This window comes from Monodelphis domestica, chromosome 5 (genome assembly GCF_027887165.1).
Source record: "Monodelphis domestica isolate mMonDom1 chromosome 5, mMonDom1.pri, whole genome shotgun sequence".
NCBI lineage: Eukaryota > Metazoa > Chordata > Mammalia > Didelphimorphia > Didelphidae > Monodelphis > Monodelphis domestica.
The window spans coordinates 112,412,632-112,436,305 of NC_077231.1; the positions used below are offsets into that span (position 1 = coordinate 112,412,632).

Genomic DNA, 23,674 nt, shown 5'->3' on the forward strand with positions numbered 1-23,674 from the left:
ATTCAGACTTGGAAAGCCTTGGGAATGCACATTGAAATGACATGTATCAAGAGGATAACTTGCACAATGACCACAATAAAGAAAAACAATTCTGAAAGATTTCTTAAATCTAAGCAATACAGTGATTAACTATGACTTAGAAGACTGATAAAGCATACTTCTCACCTCTTAGTGTAGCACAATAAATAGATTTTGAGATATATCCAGTGAGCAGAAAGTTGGATTGCTTCTCCTGACTATATTGTCATAAGGAAGAGGAAGTTAGTAAGTACCAATAGAGATGTTAAAAAAAAGGCATCAACAAAAAAATTTCTCAAAATACACCAAAAAAGTTAATAAATAGAAAAACAAGATAATTTTGTTACTACCTTGCTAATTTTTTTTCCAAAATAGTATCTAGCAGAAGTTCACAATTTTATATGCAATCCTCATGTCTAAGTATTAAAATGTCTGTGTCTGAGGATGGTAATAACAGAAAAAAAAATTTATTTGGAGGAGTAATGCCAGAGGTAAGTGATAACAGGAAGATGAAACAGGGTAAGGTTAAGTCTAATATTAATTTTTCATTGTTATGAATCTATTAACTGTTCAGATAAAAAAAAATCAGCAGCCTAAATATGAACAATCTTTAAAGATTAAAAGTATGATTAAAAAAATACACAAATATAAATTACCACTCCAGTCTATGCCAGTAGAGTACCTTTCACCCCAGCCAAAACCCTGACAAATCCTGGGACTTATTCTTCTGTGGAATGGTCACATGTACAACAATGACAACTAAGTTCTAATACCTTCCTTAGGAATTCTTAGGATTGTTCTTCTCTTTCTAATAATGCTGTCCCCATTCCCAATTATTCAATGGAAAATTTATTCTGGAATTTCTGGTATAGTCAAAATAATCACATCTATTACTCAGAGCTAAATCTCCTCTTTTCCCCAAAAATGAAAAACTGAAATCTTTTTTTTTACATCCTGGATAATTTGTGTAGTACCAAACTAAAGTAATATCAATTTACTACACAGAGTGTGTCCAGAAAAATAAGGAAGCAGTTTGTCTATGTGGGATATTTCAGGAAAGCCACTTAAGAATTGTTTCCACTTGTACAGCAAATGATAGACCAAACAAGTTAACTGGGATAACTACTAAGTGAGCTAGTGACAAAGGAGTAAGGCGGTCTCAATAAGAAATTCTATAAACTCACAATACCTCAATTTCATTTTTATTTTTAAAAATTCTAAGTTTAAATGTATAAATCCAGGAAACATGATTGGTACGATGGGACCTCATTACATGATGATTTAGAGCAGCATACATTCTTGAAAAAAAAAAGATGACTACAAAATGGCTTCTGAAATTTGCCTGAGGACTCTTACTCTGATCCCCTCTATTAACAAGTCACAAGAATAAGCATTCCAAGAAAGCAGAGAAAATGTGAGATCTTTTGCCTACCAAAGATAGGATAAAGATTAACAGCAACCAGCTGCCTACCTTTGAAACCCTGGAATTTGCTGCCTTTTTCCCAACCAGTGAGATGTGACCTTAGTAGATGCACCCAGCTCTTTGGGGAAGGACGAGTTTCTCCCATAATTACTCAACCACATTGGCACTTAATTCCCTAAGCCCTTTTATCTCAAAGCTCCCAACATAAATTGCAGAAACAACATGGGAAAAACTTCAGGCTTTTTTTCAGATTATAACCTTGCTCAAGAAAAGGGTGATACGAGCAAGGGAAATACTTGTATAGCTCTTCAGGTCCATGAATTTAACACTGGTCTTTGCAGTGGGGTCCTTGATCATTAGGTAGCCCAAAAAAGGACTCCCATCAATGTCCTTGCAGGCTCTTTGTTGAAACCCTTTCTTTGGTAGCTGATATCTTGTTCATAGGTTTTAGGACTCAGTCCTTTATCTATCTATAGGCAGATGGTGCTCCAATCTCTAAAGAGATGTTAACATTTTCGAAGTTCATTCTCTAAACAATATATTTTAGCCTTGAGGTTCTTCAGTTCTCCTTGGATCTTAACAGTCCGTTTGTTGCTCTTACGAACCTCAGTAAGAATGTCAAGATCTTGGTCTGGTCGAATATTGAATGTTGCCTAAGGATTGGAGAAAAGAGGGGGAAAATGTGGTTGTAGTATAAGTCAGACAAAAGCAGTCCAGAAGCAAAGTCAAAGGCATGTTGGCCTTTTTTATAGGGGGAAAAACCTTATAATTAAACTCAACAAATATGATTATGCTGAAGAGGAAAGGAGGCTCTGGCTCTGAGCAGACAGGATATGGATTTCTAATTCTCCCAACAGAACAGAAATGGATCCTTGAAATGGAGAGCAATAAGACACTTATATCACGAAAAGAAAAACATTGTTGCTAAAGGCCCAAAGGGCAGGGATCTTCTCTACTTGTAATACCTCGTATAGTACACTAGAACTAGTGGGCATTATGTAAAAATGGATTACTGGTGAAATTTGCTTCAAATTTCAGATGGCTTTTGAGGAACCCTGGGTTCCAAATAAAGTCGTTTCTGGGAAAAATCATTTGCTCAAGTAACCCAAGAGATTCACAAAATGGGGATGATCCTATTATTGCTCTTATTCTACCTGAAGGGAGAAGATATGCCGAATGTGCACAATGTTATTTTTGTTAGGAAAGTTATTAAAGATAAGGCAAATTACAAATGGGAGAGAGGGACTAGACCTGTGATTACTTTGGCAGAGAAACTCCTGGATAAGTAACCTCCCTCTAGCAATGCAGAGTGGCAGTTTAAAGGAAACTCTTCCAGAGCACTAAAAGATTGAGAAATTCTCCCAGGGTCATAAAGCCAGTATGTGTCAGAGACAGGATCTGAACTTGGGTCTTTTTATATCTACCACTCCACAGTGCCTCCTAAAAACAAAGACACTAGATGATGAATCACTAGGTGACTCTAGCATGTACTTGGGTTTAAATTTTTCAGTCTAGTTGAACTTCTTAAGGAACAGGGTATGGATACTCATAGTAATGTTTGTTTGTTATTTTAAACCTTATCTTCTGTCTTTGAATCCATGCTAAATATAGGTTCCAAGGCATAAGAGAGATAAAGGCCAGGCAATGGCGGTTAAGTGACTTGTCCAGGGTCACATGGCTAGGAAGAGTCTGAGGCCAGATTTGAACCCAAGATCTCCTGTCCCTAAGGTCTGGCTCTCAATCCACTGAGTCACCCAGCTACTTGCTGGGTTTTAAAACCAGCCGTTGCTCCCTTCTCAGAACCAAAGGAAGCAATTACCTCATAGAGCATTTGCTCGACTTCTCTCAGTTTTTCACGAAGGGTCTTGATGTCTGTCTTGAAGCCTTCCACTTCTAGCTGACGACGATTCTGCAGGCCGTCGTACCGACGCACCATCTCTTGCAAACGCTTCCCCATCTTGTCAGTACGTTCCTAGGCAAAGGAAATCACCAAGTTACTTCTGGAGGACAGAGGATGTCACCTAGGAGAAAGGAAGCATTGACCATAGCAGATACTTCTCCCACCTTAAAGATCTTTTGCCTCATATCATCTTCTTCTCGAATTCGAGCCAGCTCCTCCTCCAGAGCCACACACTGCTCTTGGTACATGCAGGACAACTTCTGTTCTTGAAACAACTTCTCTTTTAGGTTCTACAGGCCAGGAAGAAAGAAGACCATAAATGCCCAGTTCCATGTGGCATGAAAACTGGTAAAGGAGATATTATTTTTAGGAACTCATCAATTCATGAAATCAATCCATATGGACCTCAGGGAACTGACATTTCTAACACCTAAAGGTCAAACTCTGGAGGCTTTATGTGTTTTAAAATGAAATAGGCATCATTGGTTGGTTCTGGGAAACCATTACATAACGGATTCCCAACATCGAGCTCATAAAATACTATTTTAAAGATAAAGAAATTTTAAGATTTGTGATTTCATCAGTGTAGATGCTCCCTCTACTGGAGGAAATTACAGGTTTTTCTACAACTTAGTAGATTATTTTCAAGAGTTTCTGTGGCCTTAGAGCCTTAGTTCGTATCAGAAAATTTTCATTTTGGTAGGATTTATCCAAGTCTGAGCTCTCCTGGTATAAGCCCAGAACTGAACTCCACACTATGGCAATGATACATCAGAGGGCTTTGTGGAGGTTGAAATGGAAGAGAACTTAAAATATTATTTAGTCTAGTCCCTGAATCGACTTTTTAATATTGCCTCCTTCTAAAAGTATCAAGAAATGAATAAAAATGTTTTGCATACAACTATATAAAGGGCCTCTTTGTATTATTAAAAAAAGTTATGATACATAAAAATTACAACTCCATCGCAACATAATTTGGCCTGTCTGAAAGTGCTACGGGGAGTGGGAGTCTTAGAGCTAAATCTTACTTGTCTAGTGCTTTCTCTGATAGGGAAAGACAAACTCTAAATCCTGTGACTATTCCAGGGCAGTTGGTGAAAATACAGGGTTGCTATGTCCTCCTGAACTTTTACCCTCTTTCAGATCAGCCTTATTCTTCTGCAGACCCACCACAACTTCGCTTTACTCTCTCTTAACCTGTTCTACCATATTCTTTACACCTATCGCTCTATTCTCCACAAATTGCTCCAAGTTTTTTGTGCATTCCTTCCATCTTTTAACTTTAATGGAACCAGAGCTCCCTGAAAACACCACATCCTTGGCAAACTTCTTGAATCGAACTCTTCCTCCTCTTCCCCAGACTCACAAGCCAGCTTGTTCCTCACTGCTGGTGATCCATTCTTCTATCACAATTTGTAATATATTTCCTCCTCTGACATTCACAAAACATTTCATATTGACTTCGCTTTTGCACTGCCATCGTCCAAGTCACTCTTCTAACTCTGTCAGACTTTAATTATCTTTAATACAGCAACCCAGTAAACACAAGGACAGAAATTACTTGGGAAAGGATTCCATCCTCAAAAACAACTACTGGAAAACTGTTAAGCAGTTAGGTGAAAAATAAATTTGGACCAATTCATACATTATATATCACATTTCATATAGACCAGTGATCTAAACATAAAGATATAAAATATTAAGAGATTAATGATGGGTCATATATTATGAGGGAAAATGCATAAGTAAATCAGGAGCAGAAGCGATTTTAAAAAGACAAATCATTTCAAGTTTATTTTGTGTGCTTGGCACAAAGTAAGCAAGTATTCTTGAGCATAAATCAAAAGGTGTTTCTAGCTGTAGTTTAGTGGATAAATATGTATTCAAAATAAAACAATGAGACTGCCTAAATGTAGGGTGGATGGAATATAGCCCATAATTTTCAGGGTCTTAAATACTCATGTTGATGACTCAACCTGACCACACAATTAATTCACCTCTTTAATTTCAATGGCCTCTTTCTTCCAACCCTATTATAGTCCTACATTCAAATACACAGTATGCTTCATCATACCTGCACTCCCTAAAAGATTCTGAACCCATGAAATTTCACTCTCCAATCACAACCCTTCATCCTTCCTTCTACATTATTAAATATCTGTTTAATTGAAATGAATTAAGTTTTTGGTCAAATTATTCCGTTTTCTCTAACTCTTTTACTATGCCAATGCATCTGTAAATTTAAAAATTTCTTACTTTCTGATCCCTTTTAAACAAGCCAAGGTAAAAATTCTGACCTATTTGTGGAGTCAAACCAATTATCAACAGTGTTTCTTAATCTTTATCGATTAGCAAAATTATTTAATGCATTTCAAAATTTTTTTACACATGTAATTACAAATGGGAACATTGTTACATTACCTCCTGTTATCAATAACTATTCTTTGCACATTTGTATTTTTTTTCCTCCCAAAAATGCCATGCAATGTTAATGGAATTTTATTGTTGGTTTTGACCATTTTTCTGAAAATTATATATTTTAAATTCTAAAACTACCTTCTAAGGGGTTTTCTATTTCTATTCCTCTATTGTGGTAATACCTTTAAATATAATAAAAATATTTTCTATTCTATCATCCTAGTAATGAAAATATTTGGATCATTATTAACAAGCATGCAAAAGAATGCCTTCAGTCACTAATAGTAAGGGAAATACCTAGTGATATTTCTCCTAGACTTGCAATTTTAAAAGTTCAAAGAAAGTGAAAAAGGCCTAATTTTTACAAAAATATTTATTGCACCATTTTATCATAGCAAAGAATAGAAACAAAGTGTAATCCATCAATTAGAGAATAACTGAACACATTATAGTGTGTGGAATATTATTATAATAAAAAATGACAAAAGTGACAGATTCTGAGAAACTTAAAGAGGTTTGCATGCACTGAAATAGACTGCAGCAAGCAGAAGGAGGAAAAAAATGTATATGATTACTATAATGTAAAGGAAAAAACTCCAATGAACAATCATAACTCCAAAACACTGATGATGAGTCATGTTTCCCACTCTTGATTGAGGGGTAATAGATTAGCGGTACAGAATGAGACTTACATTTTTTTTTTATTAAAACCCTTACCTTCCGTCTTGGAGTCAATACTGTGTATTGGCTCCAAGGCAGAAGAGTGGTAAGGGCTAGGCAATGGGGGTCAAGTGACTTGCCCAGGGTCACACAGCTGGGAAGTGTCTGAGGCCAGATTTGAACCTAGGACCTCCCATCTCTAGGCCTGACTCTCAATCCACTGAGCGACCCAGCTGCCCCCTGAGACTTAATTTTTGAAGATAAAATAAACAAAATAATAATTCTATTGCAATTCACTCTTGGGACAAATTCATTTTTAGTCTAAGTTTAGCTGATTCTAATTTGAACATTGTTTTCATTTTAAAAAGTAAAAAAATGCTTGAAATACTGAATAATTTTGAGCATTGCTTTGGAAATGACACTTTCGAAAATTCTGTTCTCCACTATCCTTACCAAGTCAGCTCCTGGTCACACTGATACACTCATATCACATTCATATCATTTAAGTTTCTGATAACATTCCTTTCCCCTCTGAAGGGAGCTTCCTTCTCAAAATTTCTTAACATTGTCTCCATCCCACATGTCTCAGAAGGAAGAAGTATTCCCATTCTCATTAAGGTCAATTTTTCCATCTCTTTACTTGGTCCCATATCCAGACAGCATTCATTTCCAGAAGGGCAAAGAGACTGAAACAATGATGGTGATCATGCCAGAGCCACTTTGAGTGTTAAGGTGGATAAAAGTTTAATTTTGGCAAAACTTGTTAATTTTTAAAGTATAATTTAAAAAAGGGCCAAACTTATTAAAAAATGTATAACGTAAAGAACTAGGTTCATGGATGTGTGTGTGTTTGTAATAGTAGGCTGGGATAAAATTAGTAAAATAAAGAAGACTTGAATTATCTTCTAAGAAATGAAACATTTAATATGACAGGTTATAAAATTTAACAATTACAACCTTGAATGTTAAAAGATGTAACTCTTCTATAAAAAGATTGCTGACTAAAATGCAAACTAATAATGTTATCTAGAAGTTATCTAGAAGTATTATGTGTTCTCTATGTATGCACATGTATATTTGTGTACACATGCCTACACATGCACATGTAAATATGTGATATTTATATCTGCAGTGGTTCAACTTTCGATGTTTTGTTCATGTGATTTTTCCTACTTTTCAGTCATGAACCCAGAGTTAGCTCCCTTCCTTGCTGTGACCCCATGTTCCTAGCAGGCCCCAACCAAATAATGCTGCTTGTTCTGATAAAATCCCAGCTACAGATTATAGGAAAAAGCTTCTACGTAGACAGAATTAATGCACAACAACATGGAAGAATGTTCCAAATCATTAATAATGAGACCAGTATAAATTAATATAGCCTTGGGGTTTACTTCATGTCCTAAAAAATTGTCAAAGATAAAAAAAGGCAATACTCAAATGTTAGAGAAGATGTAGATTGAGACATTGGTGGGGGGAGCTGTAAAACAACATTCTCATTTAGGAAAGTAATTTGGAACTGTGCAAATGAAGGGAATAAGACGTCCTTAACCTGTGAACCGAAGAGTCATTAACAGACTTGTACTCCCAGGAAATTATCAACAAGAAGAAAGTCCTCATATACACCAAAATATTCATGGCAGCACTTTTTCTGATAGTAAAAAATTGAAGACAAAGTAGCTGACCATCAATTGGGGGATGACAAAAACTGTGAAATATGAATATAATGGAATGTTGCTGTGCAGTAAGAGATGATGAATGCAATGAACAGAGAGAAGCATGGAACAAACTACATGAACTGATGATGCAGCACAAAGTAAGCAAAGTCAAGACTATATATATAATAACTATAACAATGTAAATGGAAAGAAGAATCACATACCAAAAAACCGAAAGTAGAAGTAACAAAATTATGAAGTTCAAGCAGGACTGAAGTGAAGTGAGACAACATTCCCAACCTATTCCTTCATGGAGGTGGGAGATCCACAGGTATCCATTGCATGTGTTTTTGGATTTTTTCAATGTATAAATTAAGTTGCACTTTTTTTTTCTTTTTAAAAAAATATTATTTGTGACTTAGCTTAGCACATTGCCTGAGACATAGTAAGTGCTGACTATTATAAATAGGAAGACTGCTCCTAGCTTAATAATCATGTGGAGTTTGTTGACATAATTATGTTTATAATTATAAAGTTTTTTTTTTTAAAAAGAAACTTTAGTGAGGCAAATTTAAGATAAAACAAAGTACTACATGCAGAGAGAGAGAACTAGTAAAAATCTAAATGCCCTTGAAAAGGTGGAATGCAGCCTTTAAAACTGATGCTAAGGAATGCAATTCTGCTCTCCTCTCAGTTTAGCAGAATTCCTTACACATAAGTACTTAATAAATGAGTTTTCTTGGTTCATTCATTCATTCATCCATTGGGGCTATTATTGCCAATTTTTATGTGTACTGTCACACACTGAGGGGCAGTATGGGTCAATGGATGGAAAACTGGCCTCAAAGCCAAAAGTCTTGGGTTTCTGTCCCACCTCTAATACATGCTGGCTGTGTAATTGTGGGAAAGTCATTTAAATTGTCAGGGCTCTAGACAGCAGAAGTTGCAGAGAAAATACTGACCTACACTGGTCAAGGGAGGTTCCTCCCCTGGGAATCCCCTGTGCCAGTGAAGTCACAGGTCCAGGCCCTATCCCTGCTGGCACTAAGACAATATTTCTCTTCTGAATTTTCAACGTTCTTCCAAACTGCACATTTCCCACAAGAAGAGACAAATTCCTCTGACTGAGCACAAAAGCAGTTACCTGAGCATATGCATTTTGCTCCTCTTGCAACTCTTGTACAGCTGGCAGGAGAGAAGCGACTGCATGTTGCTGACATTGCTCCTCATCAAAATGTTTCTCCTGTTCCTGCTGCTTTTTGTATTGGTCCAATTTCCAAAGTAAGTGGTCCTTCTCAGTCGCCCATTCCTTCTCTTTATCTTGATTTTCAAATTTGAGTTGCAGAAAGTCCTTGGTGCTCTCAAAGAGGAATTCCTGGGTTTGTTGGAGACTGACAAAGGTATGAATGGGGAAGTGAGTTCCTTTCCCGATATGCTTCCATTGTACATCTGATACATAAGATGTTATTTCAAACTCAACAGGAACAGGTGGGCATTTTTTGTTGAAGAACAGTGTCCTACCTTAGCTTCCAAGTACTTTTACACACATTTTTTGATTCCCATAACAACTCTGTGAGAAATCAGGGCAAGTACTATTTCTGTTTCTTAAACACCTGAGATTTGGGGAGCTTTAAGTGGCTGACTTGCCCAAGGCCATGTGGTGGAGCTAGATTGAGGCCTCATCCTGACTTGGCTCAGTGTGCTTCCCACTCCACCACAATTCTATTAACAATTGTAGGGTTTAGGTGCTCTGGAACATTGTACAGCAGGGTCTCAATTTCCTCAGCTGTGATACCCATTATATAGAAACAGACACAATACAACAGCTCTGACAGTACACACTTGTTAATAACAAAAAAAAAATAATTTTCTGTTAATCCTATCCAGTTTCTATAATCAGAAGTGTTAACAAAGAATATTTATGCATAACTGATACAAGTATACCAAGACTGGATTAAAAAAATCTCAGGAACTGAATGATTTAAAAAATGATTTTAAAAAATCATTCAGTAAATTAGATTACTGATCTGTCACTTTAAAATAAATTTCTTATTTTTCCCCCTCCACTTATCTACTTGTATGGTTTTTCCAACACTAAAATTAAAAAAAGAGACAAAAGTGGCAGAGAGAATCGAAGGAAGATACAGAAGTATGTCAAGGCTCACAAGTAACTTTACTAGATCAATCAGAATGATATGGCCCTAATCTATTTGGCTAATTTCTTCTGTTTTACCTAAGGGTTTCCTCCCATGATCTGTTTTCAGCCATTATAAACTAACATTGAATGACTCCAGTTAGGCCCTTATGGATGCTGAAAACTCACTTTACAATAGTCTTCATTATTCCTTCATGCCTCTCCTACTTAGAGTGGATAACTTAGTCCCCTATTTCACTACCCGATCTTCTAATTAGGGCTCAGAACATGAACTTCTCTTCTCCTATCATTATTATTCAAACTTTCTTAGCATCTTCTCTCACTCTTTTTCTTCTCTCAGATTAATGTGAATCACTCTATCTATATCCTTTATCCAACTGCCTCCTGCCCTTTCCAGCATCTTGTTGCAGCAAAGCAATCCTTCTCATGTATTACATTAATGACTTCAAGTAATACTTTACCTTGATACCATCAATAGTTGGTAAGTCAACAGTTACTGTTTATATTCATATACTGACATTGTCCTAACAACTACCTTATGATCCTTCTAAGTCTCTATCAAGATTCTTTTTCTATCCATCAGTTCTTTTCTGTGCTTAAAGTTTGTGGCCTCTTTGTCCTTCTGGTTTCACTTTGGTCACTCATTACTTCATAAAGGTTTTCCCCTGTTTCCTCATATTTTGTGCCAGTTTTAATTGTATTATAGTACCTAATAAGTGTACCATGATTTGTTTATATTATTTATATTTATAATTTATGTATAGTCAGACATTTAAATTGCTTTTATATTTTTTCTTAACTACAAATAACGTTGCTATGAACATTTCTGGAGAGTTCTTTTTTTAAAGGGAAATTTTCAGTGCATATTCCTTTAATAGGTTAAACAATATGTTTATTATGATAAATTATACAATATAGTGCCATATTATTTTCCAAAATAGTCTGTAAGATTCCAATCTTATCAGTAATGAATGAGTAAATCTATTTTTCTACAATCACACTAACAATGAATTTCATTGCTTTTGATTATTTTTCAACAACTTGATAGGTATGAGATAATGCTTCAAATTTATTTCACTTTGCATCTGTTTGATCGCTCTGGCTATTTTTTCAAGAGATAATTAAGTGCCTTTCCTTTTTTGAAAATGATTTTTTCATATACTTTGACCATAATAGACTATAAGGTACTGATAAATTTTGAAAGTCTTTTCATATTTTAGAGGTCAGTGTTTCATCAAGTCGCATTTAGCAGATTTTCTAACCTACTTTTTTTTCCTCCTTTATGTTATGTTTATACAATGTCCGTGGCACTCTTCTAACCACTTTATAAATATCTCATTTGATCTCCACAATCTCCTGGGAAGCAGATCCTATTATTATCCCCATTTTACAATTAAGGGAACAGTGGCAGACAGCATTTAAGTGATCTGCTCAGAGTCATATACCTACTGTCTGAAACTGGATTTGCTCAGGTCTTTTTCCTGACTACAGGCAATTTATCCATTGTGCCACTTGTGGAAAAGATAGCTTCCTAGATAGTTAGTTGCCTGGAAAGGATAAGACTGAATCTATAGCTTTGAGAATCATCAGCATTCAATAACTGAATGGGGGGTGAGGGGGACTGATGAGATCACCATGTGAAATGATACTGAGGAAGAAGAGAGCCTTAAGTGACAACCTCAGTTAAAGGATCAAGGAGAAGAAGCTGATCAAGAGTGATCAACATGTGATACCCAGTGGAATTGTGCGTGGGCTATGGGAGAGGTGGTGGGAGGGGGGGGAAGGGAAGAAAAGAAAATGATTTTTGTTTCCAATGAATAATGTTTGGAAATGACCAAATAAAAATTAAAAAAACAAAAACAAAAACAAAACAAAACAAAGAAATTTATGATATGTAATTGGTAAAAAAATTAAATTACATTTTAAAAATTAAAAAAAATTAAAAAGAAAAAAAGAGTGATCAAGGCTACACAGAAGTCAAGGCTGACAATTGAGAGATCATTGTAACTTTGAGGAAAGTAGCTTCAGTTAGTGAGAACAGAAGCCAGACTGCAGAGAATGTAGAAGAAAGTGAGAAGAAATAGGTGTGCTGATTTTAGATGGCCTCCTTAGTAGTAGGCTGGATGCATCAAATATACAACACTCTGAACTTCTGTAACACTTGTGTTCTATTTCAATCCCCAGGGCCTGATGGATTCATAAGTGAATTCTATCAAACATTCAAAGAACAGCTAATCCCAATACTATACAAACTATTCCACATAATAAGCAAAGAGGGAGTTCTACCAAATTCCTTTTATGACACAAACATGGTACTGATACCAAAACCAGGCAGGTCAAAAACAGAGAAAGAAAATTATAGACCAATCTCCCTAATGAACATAGATGCAAAAATCTTAAATAGGACATATACCAGGGATGCAGGGCTGGTTCAATATTAGGAAAACCATCCACATAAGTGACCATATCAACAAGCAAACCAACAAAAATCACATGATTATTTCAATAGATGCAGAAAAAGCCTCTGATAAAATACAACACCCATTCCTATTAAAAACACTAGAAAGCATAGGAATAGAAGGACCTTTCCTAAAAATAATGAACAGTATATATCTACAACCATCAGCTAATATCATCTGCAATGGGGATAAACTAGATGCATTCCCAATAGCATCTGAAGTGAAACAAGGATGCCCATTATCACCTCTATTATTTGACATTGTACAAGAAACACTAGCAGTAGCAATTAGGGAAGAAAAAGAAATTGAAGGTATTAACATTGGTAATAAGGAGACCAAGTTATCACTCTTTGCGGATAATATGATGGTTTACTTAAGGAATCCTAGAGATTCAACCAAAAAGTTACTCGAAATAATCAACAACTTTAGCAAAGTTGCAGGATACAAAATAAACCCACATAAATCATCAGCTTTTCTATATATCTCCAACACAGCTCAGCAGCAAGAACTAGAAAGAAAAATCCCATTCAAAATCACCTTAGACAAAATGAAATACCTAGGAATATATCTCTCGAGACAAACACAGGAACTATATGAACACAACTACAAAACACTCTCCATACAACTAAAACTAGACCTGAACAATTGGAAAAACATTAATTACTCATGGGTAGGATGAGCCAATATAATAAAAATGACCATCCTACCCAAACTTACTTATTTATTTAGTGCCATACCCATTGAACTTCCAAAAAATTTCTTTACTGATTTAGAAAAAAACATAACAAAGTTCATTTGGAAGAACAAAGGATCAATGATATCCAGGGAAATAATGAAAAAAAATACAAAGGAAGGGGGCCTTGCAGTCCCAGACCTCAAACTATATTACAAAGCAGCAGTCATCAAAACAATTTGGTACTGGCTAAGAGACAGAAAGGAGAAAGGAATAGACTGGGGGCAAGCGACCTCAGCAAGACAGTATATGATAAACCCAAAGATCCCAGCAAAAAAAAGGACAAAAATCCACTATTCGATAAAAACTGCTGGGAAAATTGGAAGACAGTGTGGGAGAGATTAGGTTTGGATCAACACCTCACACCCCACACCAAGATAAATTCAAAATGGGTGAATGACTTGAACATAAAGAAGGAAACTATAAGTAAATTAGGCAAACATAGAATAGTATACATGTCAGACCTTTGGGAAGGGAAAGACTTTAAAACCAAGCAAGACTTAGAAAGAGTCACAAAATGTAAAATAAATAATTTTGATTACATCAAATTAAAAAGATTTTATACAAACAAAACCAATGAAACTAAAATCAGAAGGGAAGCAACAAATTGGGAAACAATCTTCATAAAAATCTCTGACAAAGGTTTAATTACTCAAATTTACAAAGAGCTAAATCAATTGTACAAAAAAAATCAAGCCATTCCCCAATTGATAAATGGGCAAGGGACATGAATAGGCAGTTTTCAGATAAAGAAATCAAAACTATTAATAAGCACATGAAAAAGTGTTCTAAATCTCTTATAATCAGAGAGATGCAAATCAAAACAACTCTGAAGTATCACCTCACACCTAGCAGATTGGCTAACATGACAGAAAAGGAAAGTAATGAATGCTAGAGGGGATGTGGCAAAGTAGGGACATTAATGCATTGCTGATGAAGTTGTGAATTGATCTGTCTGCCCTTTGATCAAGTCATAGCACTGCTGGGTTTGTACCCCAAAGAGACAATAAGGAAAAAGACATGTGCAAGAATATTCATAGCTGCACTCTTTGTGATGGCCAAAATTGGAAAATAAGGGGATGCCCTTCAATTGGGGAATGACTGAACAAATTGTGGTATATGTTGGTGATGGAATACTATTGTGCTAAAAGGAATAATAAAATAGAAGAATTCCATGGAGACTGGAACAACCTCCAGGAAGTGATGCAGAGCGAAAGGAGCAGAACCAGGAAAACATTGTACACAGAGACTGAAACGCTGTGGTACAATCAAACGTAATGTAATTCTCCATTAGTGTCAATGCAACGTCCCTGAACAATCTGCAGAGACCAAGGAGAAAAAAACACTATCCACAAGCAGAGGACAAACTGGGAGTAAAAACACCGAGGAAAAGCAACTGCTTGACTACAGGGGTTGAGGGGATATGACTGAGGAGAGACTCTAAATGAACACTCTAATGCAAATACCAACAACATGGAAATGGGTTTGAATCAAGAACACATGTGATACCCAGTGGAATGGCGCGCCAGCTATGGGATAGGTGGGGGTGGGGGGAGAAAAGAAAATGATCTTTGACTCCAATGAGTAATGCTCGGAAATGACCAAATAAAGTAATATTAAAAAAAAAAGGCAAAAAGTAGGACAAAAAGTATGAGATAATTATTACAAATATTCAAGATATGTTCTTAAGTGTCTAGAATTTCTCTGAATCCTTGGCAAAAATCTATTTCCCATCAGATTCACAGAGTAGTAGAGACATGTGGATACTGATGGAAGAAAGAGAGAATAAAATCTTTCTAACATAAATAGATCTTATGGGCATAAATAGCATTTAAAAAAATCTTTCTGCTTCAGTTCTTGTTGAAAACCTTATTAGTCCACATATTCCTTTCTCGGTAAGTATAGCCCAATGAATATCATTTATTTCTCTGATGATTTATGATCTTGAAGGACCTCACAGTTGAGATTCTGAATGTTAATTCTTCTTGTACAATCCTATAGTTATAAAAGAAGGGAATAAATATATCCTGATCCTAGCACCTACCCTGTAATGTTTTTTAAATAAATCTCTTTGAAGTAGACTATAGCAAAAAAGTTCTGGTTAACCAAGGTTTATACTGTAATGTATATTGTATGAATATAGTAAAAATGCTTGAGTATACCTATAAAAGTCTATCCACATCTACAGAGGGGCATGATAATTAAAAGCATACAATGATGAATTTCCCTATGTGTCCTGGTCTTTCCTAAGTCTCTTTCTGCCATCTCAATTTACTTGCAAATTTATCTTTTTAACCAGTAGCATAAATTTCATAATTTTTCAGTGATACCAAAATACACGAATTATAAAATGTTAAAAATGAAAGGAACCTTGGAAGCCAGGCCTAGAAATGAAAAGTTCTTAGGTTCAAATCTGGCTTCAGACACTTCTTACGTGTGTGATCCTGGATAAGTCACTTAACCCCCATTGCCTAGCCCTTATCGCTTTTCTGTCTTAGAACCAATACACAATATTAATTCTAAGATGGAGTAAGGGTTGAAAAAAAAAAGAAATGAAAGGAACCTTAGAAATTCTCTCCTCCGACCTCCCCCTCATTTTACAAATAAACCCTAAGAAGCAGTGACTTGCCCAAAGGTCAATAAGAAGCAAAGTTAGGATTTGAACACAAGTCTACTGATGCCCACTCCTGTTATCTTAGGCTACTACCTTAAAATTTTCTGTTGGGGTGAGCTTTGGTTTCATTCTTTTAAAGTGAGACATTTATGAATACAGCCACCAAAAGCAGAACTGCTGTCTCATGGATTTAACAACTGTAGCAGCTTTTGTTCATGCCTTATCCAGAATTCCAACGCACTTGCACATCTTTTACAATTGTTATCAGGAGGGCTTCTAGGACAGTTAATGGCTTAACTCTGCAAGCACTGACAGTAACAGTTCTAGAGGGCGGTGAGCTTTCTGCCTCAGGTATGGCTAGTAACCCCGTCAATAACGGTCACTTCCAAAACCACAAATGATCAGCTTGTAAACATGGCTGTCTCCTCAAAAGCTTCTGAAGCTTCCGTGGAGATGAGACTCCAGGAGCATCTTTAAAATTAGGGGATTTTGAGGGTTAAGGATTCAGGCGACAACCAATAAAAAGTCACCTCTGGACACCCAGACACAAGCTACTGTTAGTGTAGAATCCAACAGTCTGCCATTTGGTAACCACTTTTTCATTTCAATTAGTTTTCCAGTGTGCCTTAGCAGTGTTTATTCAATCTACACGCTGTCTCATGCAATCAAAGGCCCATGTCGGGTCTGGATCAGTACTATTCATTGAATTTTTCAGAAAGCCTTGTGAGCTGCCTGCTCCTAGTTATCTTCCACATTTACTCTGTCCTTCCACAAGGTCAACAGAGCAAAAAGGGCTTGTCTTCTTTAAAATGGCCGCCCCTCAGCAAGTAAAGGGTTTTTGTTTTTTTAAACCCTTACCTTCCATCTTAGAATCTATACTAGGTATCAGTTCCAAGGCAGAAGAGTGGTAGGTAATTGAAATTAAGTGACTTGCCCAGGGTCACAGAGCTAGGAAGTATCTGTGGCCAGATTTGAACAGAGGACCTCCCATCTCCAGGCCTGGCCCTCTGTCTATTGAGCCACCTGGCTGCCTTGCCAGTAATGTTTCTGAAGACTTCTGGAAGATTTCCATGGAAGATATAGGCAGGCTATATTTTTGTTTGTTTGTTTTTTTTAATCCTTACCTTTTGTCTTAGAATCAATACTGTGTATTGGCTCGAAGGCAGAAGAGTGGTAAGAGCGAGGCAATGGGGGCTGTGACTTGCCCAGGGTCACACAGCTAGGAAGTGGCTGAGGTCAAATTTTAACCCAGGACCTCCCATCTCTGGGCCTGGCTCTCAAACCACTGAGCCACCCAGCTGCCCCCAGGCTTTGTTGTTTTAAAACAATAAAAAGAAAGGTGGAAAAAGGAGAAAAAAATGATGTTCCCCAGATCAGGTGGAAATCTGACCCCTGACAAGTAGGAGGCCCTCTTTACCCTTCTAGGCAGCCGCTGCAAGCAAATGCTGTTGGGTGTGTTTTAGATGTTATAATTGAGGGCCTTGACCTAGGTTGCCTTAGACATATCTGTGGTGTCATACATACTGCCACAGACACATGAAAGAAATGCTGCCAGACTGTGGAGTCTGTTTGGCTAGATGGTGCATATACAAATGAAACCAAAGGTTAAGAAAGATTTTACATTCCTCCAGCCAATTAAGTGGATAAGCAAATAACGATGGAATTAGAAGCTACTGTTGGAAGAAAAAATGCAATGGCATACCTGAAATTCCCACTGTCATTCTGCAGGTAACATTCTATGGCATGAAAGCCTCAAAGTAAATTCTGAGCCCCACATAAGAGACTAAGAATAAATGCCACAATTCCCGGCAGGCACTGACTCCAGATGCTAGCGAGCAGAAAAAACTCTACAAGCACTTTTAAATTCCACAGAAAACAAAGATATGATTCCACTAGGGGATCCCAGGTCACACATGGAAACCTGATTAGGTGTCTCAGCTTGATTTCAGTTTGCATGTCAGAAAAATTTAGCTTTCTTGAAGAGATCCAGGATTGTTTTATCACTCAGTGGTTTTTTGAATGAAGTTATCAAGCTAAATGAAACAGTATAGTCTGACAAACGAAGCCACAGCCATTAGGTAACTTTTGGTACAGAGCATCATGAACTCACTCCCAGGGAGCTAATGAAATTAATATTGTCACCCTTCCAGTGTGCATCTATCAGAAAGCTGCCTCAGCTTCTTCGAGAGTAATTTAAAATACTTTCTGCATTCCTGCACTCTCATGCTTTGTTCATAATCAGCAGAAGCAGAAAAATAATTCATCTCATATACAAACTGTCAAAGCAGATAAAAACTATAGACATTTCAACAAAGAGAAAAGACATGTCAAGCTAGGACCTGCCACTCCATGTGACATGGAACATGAAGCTTCATAGGAGCCTGGAGCACTATTGCGCCTGGGTTTTATCAAAATATTTTTTAAAAACAAATTCACAGATCCCAAATTAAGAATCCCTGCCATAGAGGACCTGAGGGACCAGTGCTCTAGGCCTCAATGATCCAGGGGAGCCAAAACTCAGGAGGTGGAGGTCAACCCAAGAAATACAGAGGATCCAGGGCAAGATTACCTAACCACAAAGGACTGGCAGGGGATGGGACTTGGTCTTGGAACAGAGTTTCAGTTCAGGAACTAAAATTGAATAGATGAACAAATCAAAGAAAATATCGGGCAATACAAAAAATTGGTGTAGATCTAGAAATCTCCTAAAAGAAGTATGTAATTATGAATAATGGGTTATAGTTCTAAAAAAAAATCAATTTTCCACCTAGTAGATATGAAGCAAAGAATAAAATAAGAAATAAAAGTTCTGGAGAAGAGAAATAGTTTGGAAGAATAGTCAATCTTACTCAAATAATGGACCCCTTGAAAACAAGAATAGACCAAATAGAAATCAGTCCAGAACATAACAAGAACTAGTAGAAATGAATCAAAAGATTGGAAAAGATATTAAGATTTGATAATTTAAGAGTAAAAAAACTAAACTAAAAAAAAAAGCTTAAGGAGAAAAGATTTAAGAATCACTAGATTCAATGAAAACTATGATTAAAAAAATGTATGGACTCCATATTTCAAGAAATCATAAATTTAAACTGTCCAGATGTATTAGAATTAGAGGGCAAAGTGAAGACAAAGAGTCCACAGATTACCTCCTGGAAGAAACCCTTTCTTCTCTATTGTCGTAGCCCAAATTCAGAGCAATACTGGAATATACTTCATGCACCAAAGTAACCTACAATCAGGATAACAAAAGAGCTGATAACTTCTAAGATAAACCTTAAGAGCTCTTAGAATACAATATTTCAAAAGGTAAATGATATTGGGTTACAACTAAGAATAACTTCCCTGCAAAGCTGACATAATGCTATAAGCAAACAAAATGACCTTTAATAGAATAGAGAACTTTAAAGCACTGCTGATAGAAAGACTAGAGCTGAGTAGAAACTGTGAAAAGCAAACACAAGAGTTCCAAAAAAACCTAAAAAGGAAAGTTTATTTAAGTAATTGGAAGAAGTTGTAAGATGAAGTAGCACTAACACTATTAAAGTGGGATAGGAAATAAGTGTGTGCCTTCAGAACTTTAGGGGTGGATTGGTTGTTCTGTTCCAATCTGAGGAGAGAAAGGATAATCTAGGATATAAAATTAGAAGGAAGGGGAAGAACTTTTTAGATGGGAGGTCCTAGGTCTAATCCTGGCCTCAGGCATTTCCTAGTTATGTGACCTTGGCTGGGCTAGTCACTTCACCCCAACTGTCTAGCCAATGCCACTCTTTTGTCTTAGAACTGATACTGAGAGAATTCAAGTGCTTAAAAAATATAAATTAAGAAAAAGAAGTATAAAGGTCTTCATTTCAGAAGAAGCTCACTCTTATCGAAAACACATCTAAGAGGACTGAACAGGCATACAAACAATATGCTGTCAAACTCCACAAGTAAACAAGCAGGGATGGGAAAGGAGTGATAAAAAGGAAGAATACCTAGGAAGGAATGATCTTAAAAGCAAAACAAATTTCCTTATCCTGAGGAAAGTATTCGAAGGGCAGGGAAAAGAAAAGCAAGGAACTAGAATCATAGGAGAGTGTTCATCAATTGGGTAATAGATAAATATATTGTGGTATATGAATATAATAAATTATTATTGCATTGTATTGAAATGACAAAGTAATTTTAAAGAAAGGTAGTATGAATTGATGCAGAGTAAAGTGATTAGAACCAGGAGAATATTTATACAAGGTCAACACTCCAAAGAAAAACATTTTTAAAAGACTTAAGCACTAGTCAAAGCAATAGCCAACCTTGTTTCCAAAAAAAGTCTATTGACTCATTCCTCCTAACAGAGATGATGGACTTAAGAGACATACATTTTTGGACATGAACATTTTTTAAGATTTATTTTGCTTGAATATGCATATTTTCAACCCTTCTTTAGATTCTTAATGGGTAGGGAAGGATTCTCTTGAAAGAAAGGAAGAGTCAGCAATAGTAGTATCAAAAAGGAAAGGGTTACTGAAATATTTCTTAAGATGCAGACAACAGAAGTTCAGAAAGAAGAATAGATAAGTGGGAATTATGATATATTTTTAAAAAATATAATTAGCCAAGGCTTTATCTATTTTAATGTTTTTTTCATAAACCAGCTCCTTGTTTTATTTATTACTTCAATAGTTTTCCTACTTTCAATTTTATTAATCATTCCTTTGATTTTCAGAATTTTCAACTTAGTATTTAATTGGGATTTTTAATTTGTTCTTTTCCTAGTTTTTGTAGTTGCATGCCCAATTCACTGATCTACTTTTTCTATTTTATTGATGTAAGCATTTAGAGATAAAAAATTTCCCCTAAGTGCAGCCTTGGTTGCATCCCATAAATTTTGGTATGTTGTCTCCTTGCTGTTATTCTTTTTAATGAAATTATTCCTATGATTTGTTCTTTGACTTACTCATTTTGAATAGGGGTGGGTGGAGTTTCAGGAAATTAGAAATTTTATTTTATTGATTTAAAAACAGATCCTTTATTGGCTTTGTTTACGAGTTTTCACTTTTTTAGACTTTCAGTTTGGTATTTCATTTCTGTGATTTTCAGGGTTTTTAGTTATTATTATGCCAAATGTTTACAAAATAAGCATTATGAACCTCATTCTTTGGAATAAGAATATTTAGTTTCCAATTAATTTTTAGTCTTTCTTTCTGTAGCCCTTGTTGAATGTAATTTTTATTGAATTCTGGTCAGAAAAAGATTATTTAGTATTTCTGTTTTTCTGCATTTGGTTGTAGGATTATAATATGCTTTTTTTAGAAAGCAAGCAGACTGAAACATTCGGTTTCAAATAAATAATTATTTTTGGCCTTTTTGAGAATGTTTACATTTTTTAAAAAAACACTAATATTAAAAATGGAGTAACAAAACGGAATAAGAAAAAGTAGAAGGTTAAAGAAAAATGCCAAAATACAAAAGCAGGGTAGGAATGGAAAAAAGTAGATAAGTAAAAAAATAAAACATCTGAGAACAATAGCTGACCACAAGTTAAATACAACTTCTTTACAAAACAATTACTATTGGTTTTTATTTTTAAAAATCAAAGCAACATTGGTCTGAAATATATAAAGAGGAAAAGAACAAATATAGTTGCAATTAGCCCTTTCCCCTCTTATTAATAGGACAAGAGATTCATGGCATTATTTATACTACTTCACAGAGCTGTCAATAGAATTAAATGAGATGATCTCTATGAAAAGCCATTGTAAAACTTAAGGGCTTCATATCAGTTATTAGTATTACTCTTCTGATATGTATAATTCTAAGCTACTTTACTTTTAATTATTATATCTATGATGCATCTCAAATCAAATCTTTGGTCATAAATACAAACACCAAGTGTGATATTTCCTGTGGAAAAAATGAATCTATTCTTATAAAATGGTTATCAGTAAATACTGGGAAAAAGAGTAATAGACTGTACAGGAACTTGCTGCTCATTATTTTGTTTTTGTAAAAACAATAAATTCTCTTTATAAAATACTTGTTTCACAAGCCCAGATCATTTTATCTGCCTATTGTTGTCTTGATTTCATTAGAGGCTTCCCACTTTCCCATAGGCAGGTTGAATATAACTACTTTAAAAATAACGCCTTTGGCAAAAGGCAACAGAACACTGAGTCTGGAAGTGGTTGATCTAAACAAAATGGTTCACTTCATTTAAGAATGGCCCCTATCCTAAGGAAAAGATGAGAAGAGAGAATATCCTAGGCATAGAGAAGAACCATAGAAAATGCCCAGAGCAGAGATTTGGAATATTTTGTTCAAGGAACATCCCAGAGGCTAGTGTCACTGAATCAAATGGTAAGGAGGAGAGTAAGAAAACTGGAAATGTAGCAGAAGCCTCAGCTATGAAGGGCTATGAATACCAAACAGCATTTTTATTTGATCTTGGAGGCAGTATGAAGCCACTGGAGTTGATCTGAGGATGAGAGGTAAGCATCAGGGCAAGAAGAGAAGTTGTGTGATATATGGTTGGATCAATGCTTTAGGAGGATAAATCTGACAGCCAAATGGAGAATGGATTGAATTAGGGAGAGATTTGAGGCAGTTTAACCTACCAACAAACTACTATATTATAGGCATGAGGCAATGAAGGCCAGCACCAGAGTGATAGTAGTGTCAGAGAAGAGAAGAAGGTGTTCGGAGAGATGCAATCAACAGGCCTTGACCACAGATTGGTTTTAGGGGGACAAGAGATATGAGGTATTCAGAATTCTAGGTTGTGAGCCTGATGGACTAGGAGGGTGATATTGCTCTCTTCAGTAACAGGAAAGGTAGGAGGTAGAAAGGTTTTAGGAGGAAAGATAATAAATTGTTTTGGACTAGTGAGTTTAAAATCTCTATTGGATATTCAGTTTAAGATGTCTGAAAGGCATTTAGAGATGTAAGACTAGAGGTCAGTAAAGTAGTTAGGAATGGCTAAGGAGATTTGAGCATAGATTTTGCATAGAGATGGTGATTAAATAAGAATTTAAATTAAAATTAGATGAGAACTAATGAGATCACCAAGTAAAGTAGTACAAGGGAGAAGGCGGTCCAGGACAGGACCTATGGGGTACCTACTATTAAAGATCATGATCTAGATGAGGATCTGGCAAAGGAGTCAGAGAAGGGGTGGTCAGATAGGTGGGAGGAAAACCAGGAGGGAATGATGTCCTAAAAACCTAAGTATGAAGGAGTGATCAACAATGTCAAAGGCAGCAGAGAGGCCAAGGAGAATGAGAACTGAGAAAAGCCCATTGGGTTTGTCAACTAAGACATCATTAGTGACTCTGAAGGAGGTTCAGTGGAATAATTTTGGAAGCTGTATTGTGCAAAGGGTTAATAAAAGTGAGACAAAAGAGAGTAGAGTCACTTTCAAGGTATTTAGCCACAAAGGGCGAAAGAGATATAGAATGAGAGTACACAGGGATGGAGAGATGAAGTAAGGGTTTTTTATGCATGGGGGAATAAGGAGAACATTTGTAGTCAGTATGGAATGAGCCAAAAGGCGGAAAGATTGAAAATAAGGGAAAGGGTGGAAATGGAATGAGATCTCCTGAATAGACAGAAAGGCTAACCTTGGTAAAAAATCATAAAACAGAAATGAAGGAAGAGATAG

At 36.0% G+C, this 23,674-nt stretch overlaps 1 protein-coding gene and 1 pseudogene across 2 annotated transcripts in view; both read right to left on the reverse strand.

The window, feature by feature from the left end:
• Positions 1-1,198: 1,198 nt before the first annotated feature.
• Positions 1,199-23,674, reverse strand: part of CCDC77 (coiled-coil domain containing 77) — a 43,019-nt gene continuing 20,543 nt past the window's right edge. For both annotated transcript variants that reach the window (XM_007503793.3, XM_056799094.1), the window contains exons 9-12: positions 9,219-9,465; positions 3,506-3,631; positions 3,261-3,413; positions 1,199-2,094 (exon numbers count right to left, since the gene is read on the reverse strand). In XM_007503793.3, the coding sequence (XP_007503855.1) occupies positions 1,948-2,094; positions 3,261-3,413; positions 3,506-3,631; positions 9,219-9,465 (673 nt within the window). In that variant the 3' untranslated portion in view covers positions 1,199-1,947. The remainder of the gene's footprint in view (positions 2,095-3,260; positions 3,414-3,505; positions 3,632-9,218; positions 9,466-23,674) is intronic.
• Positions 9,473-18,366, reverse strand: LOC130454551 (vesicle-trafficking protein SEC22a-like; annotated as a pseudogene).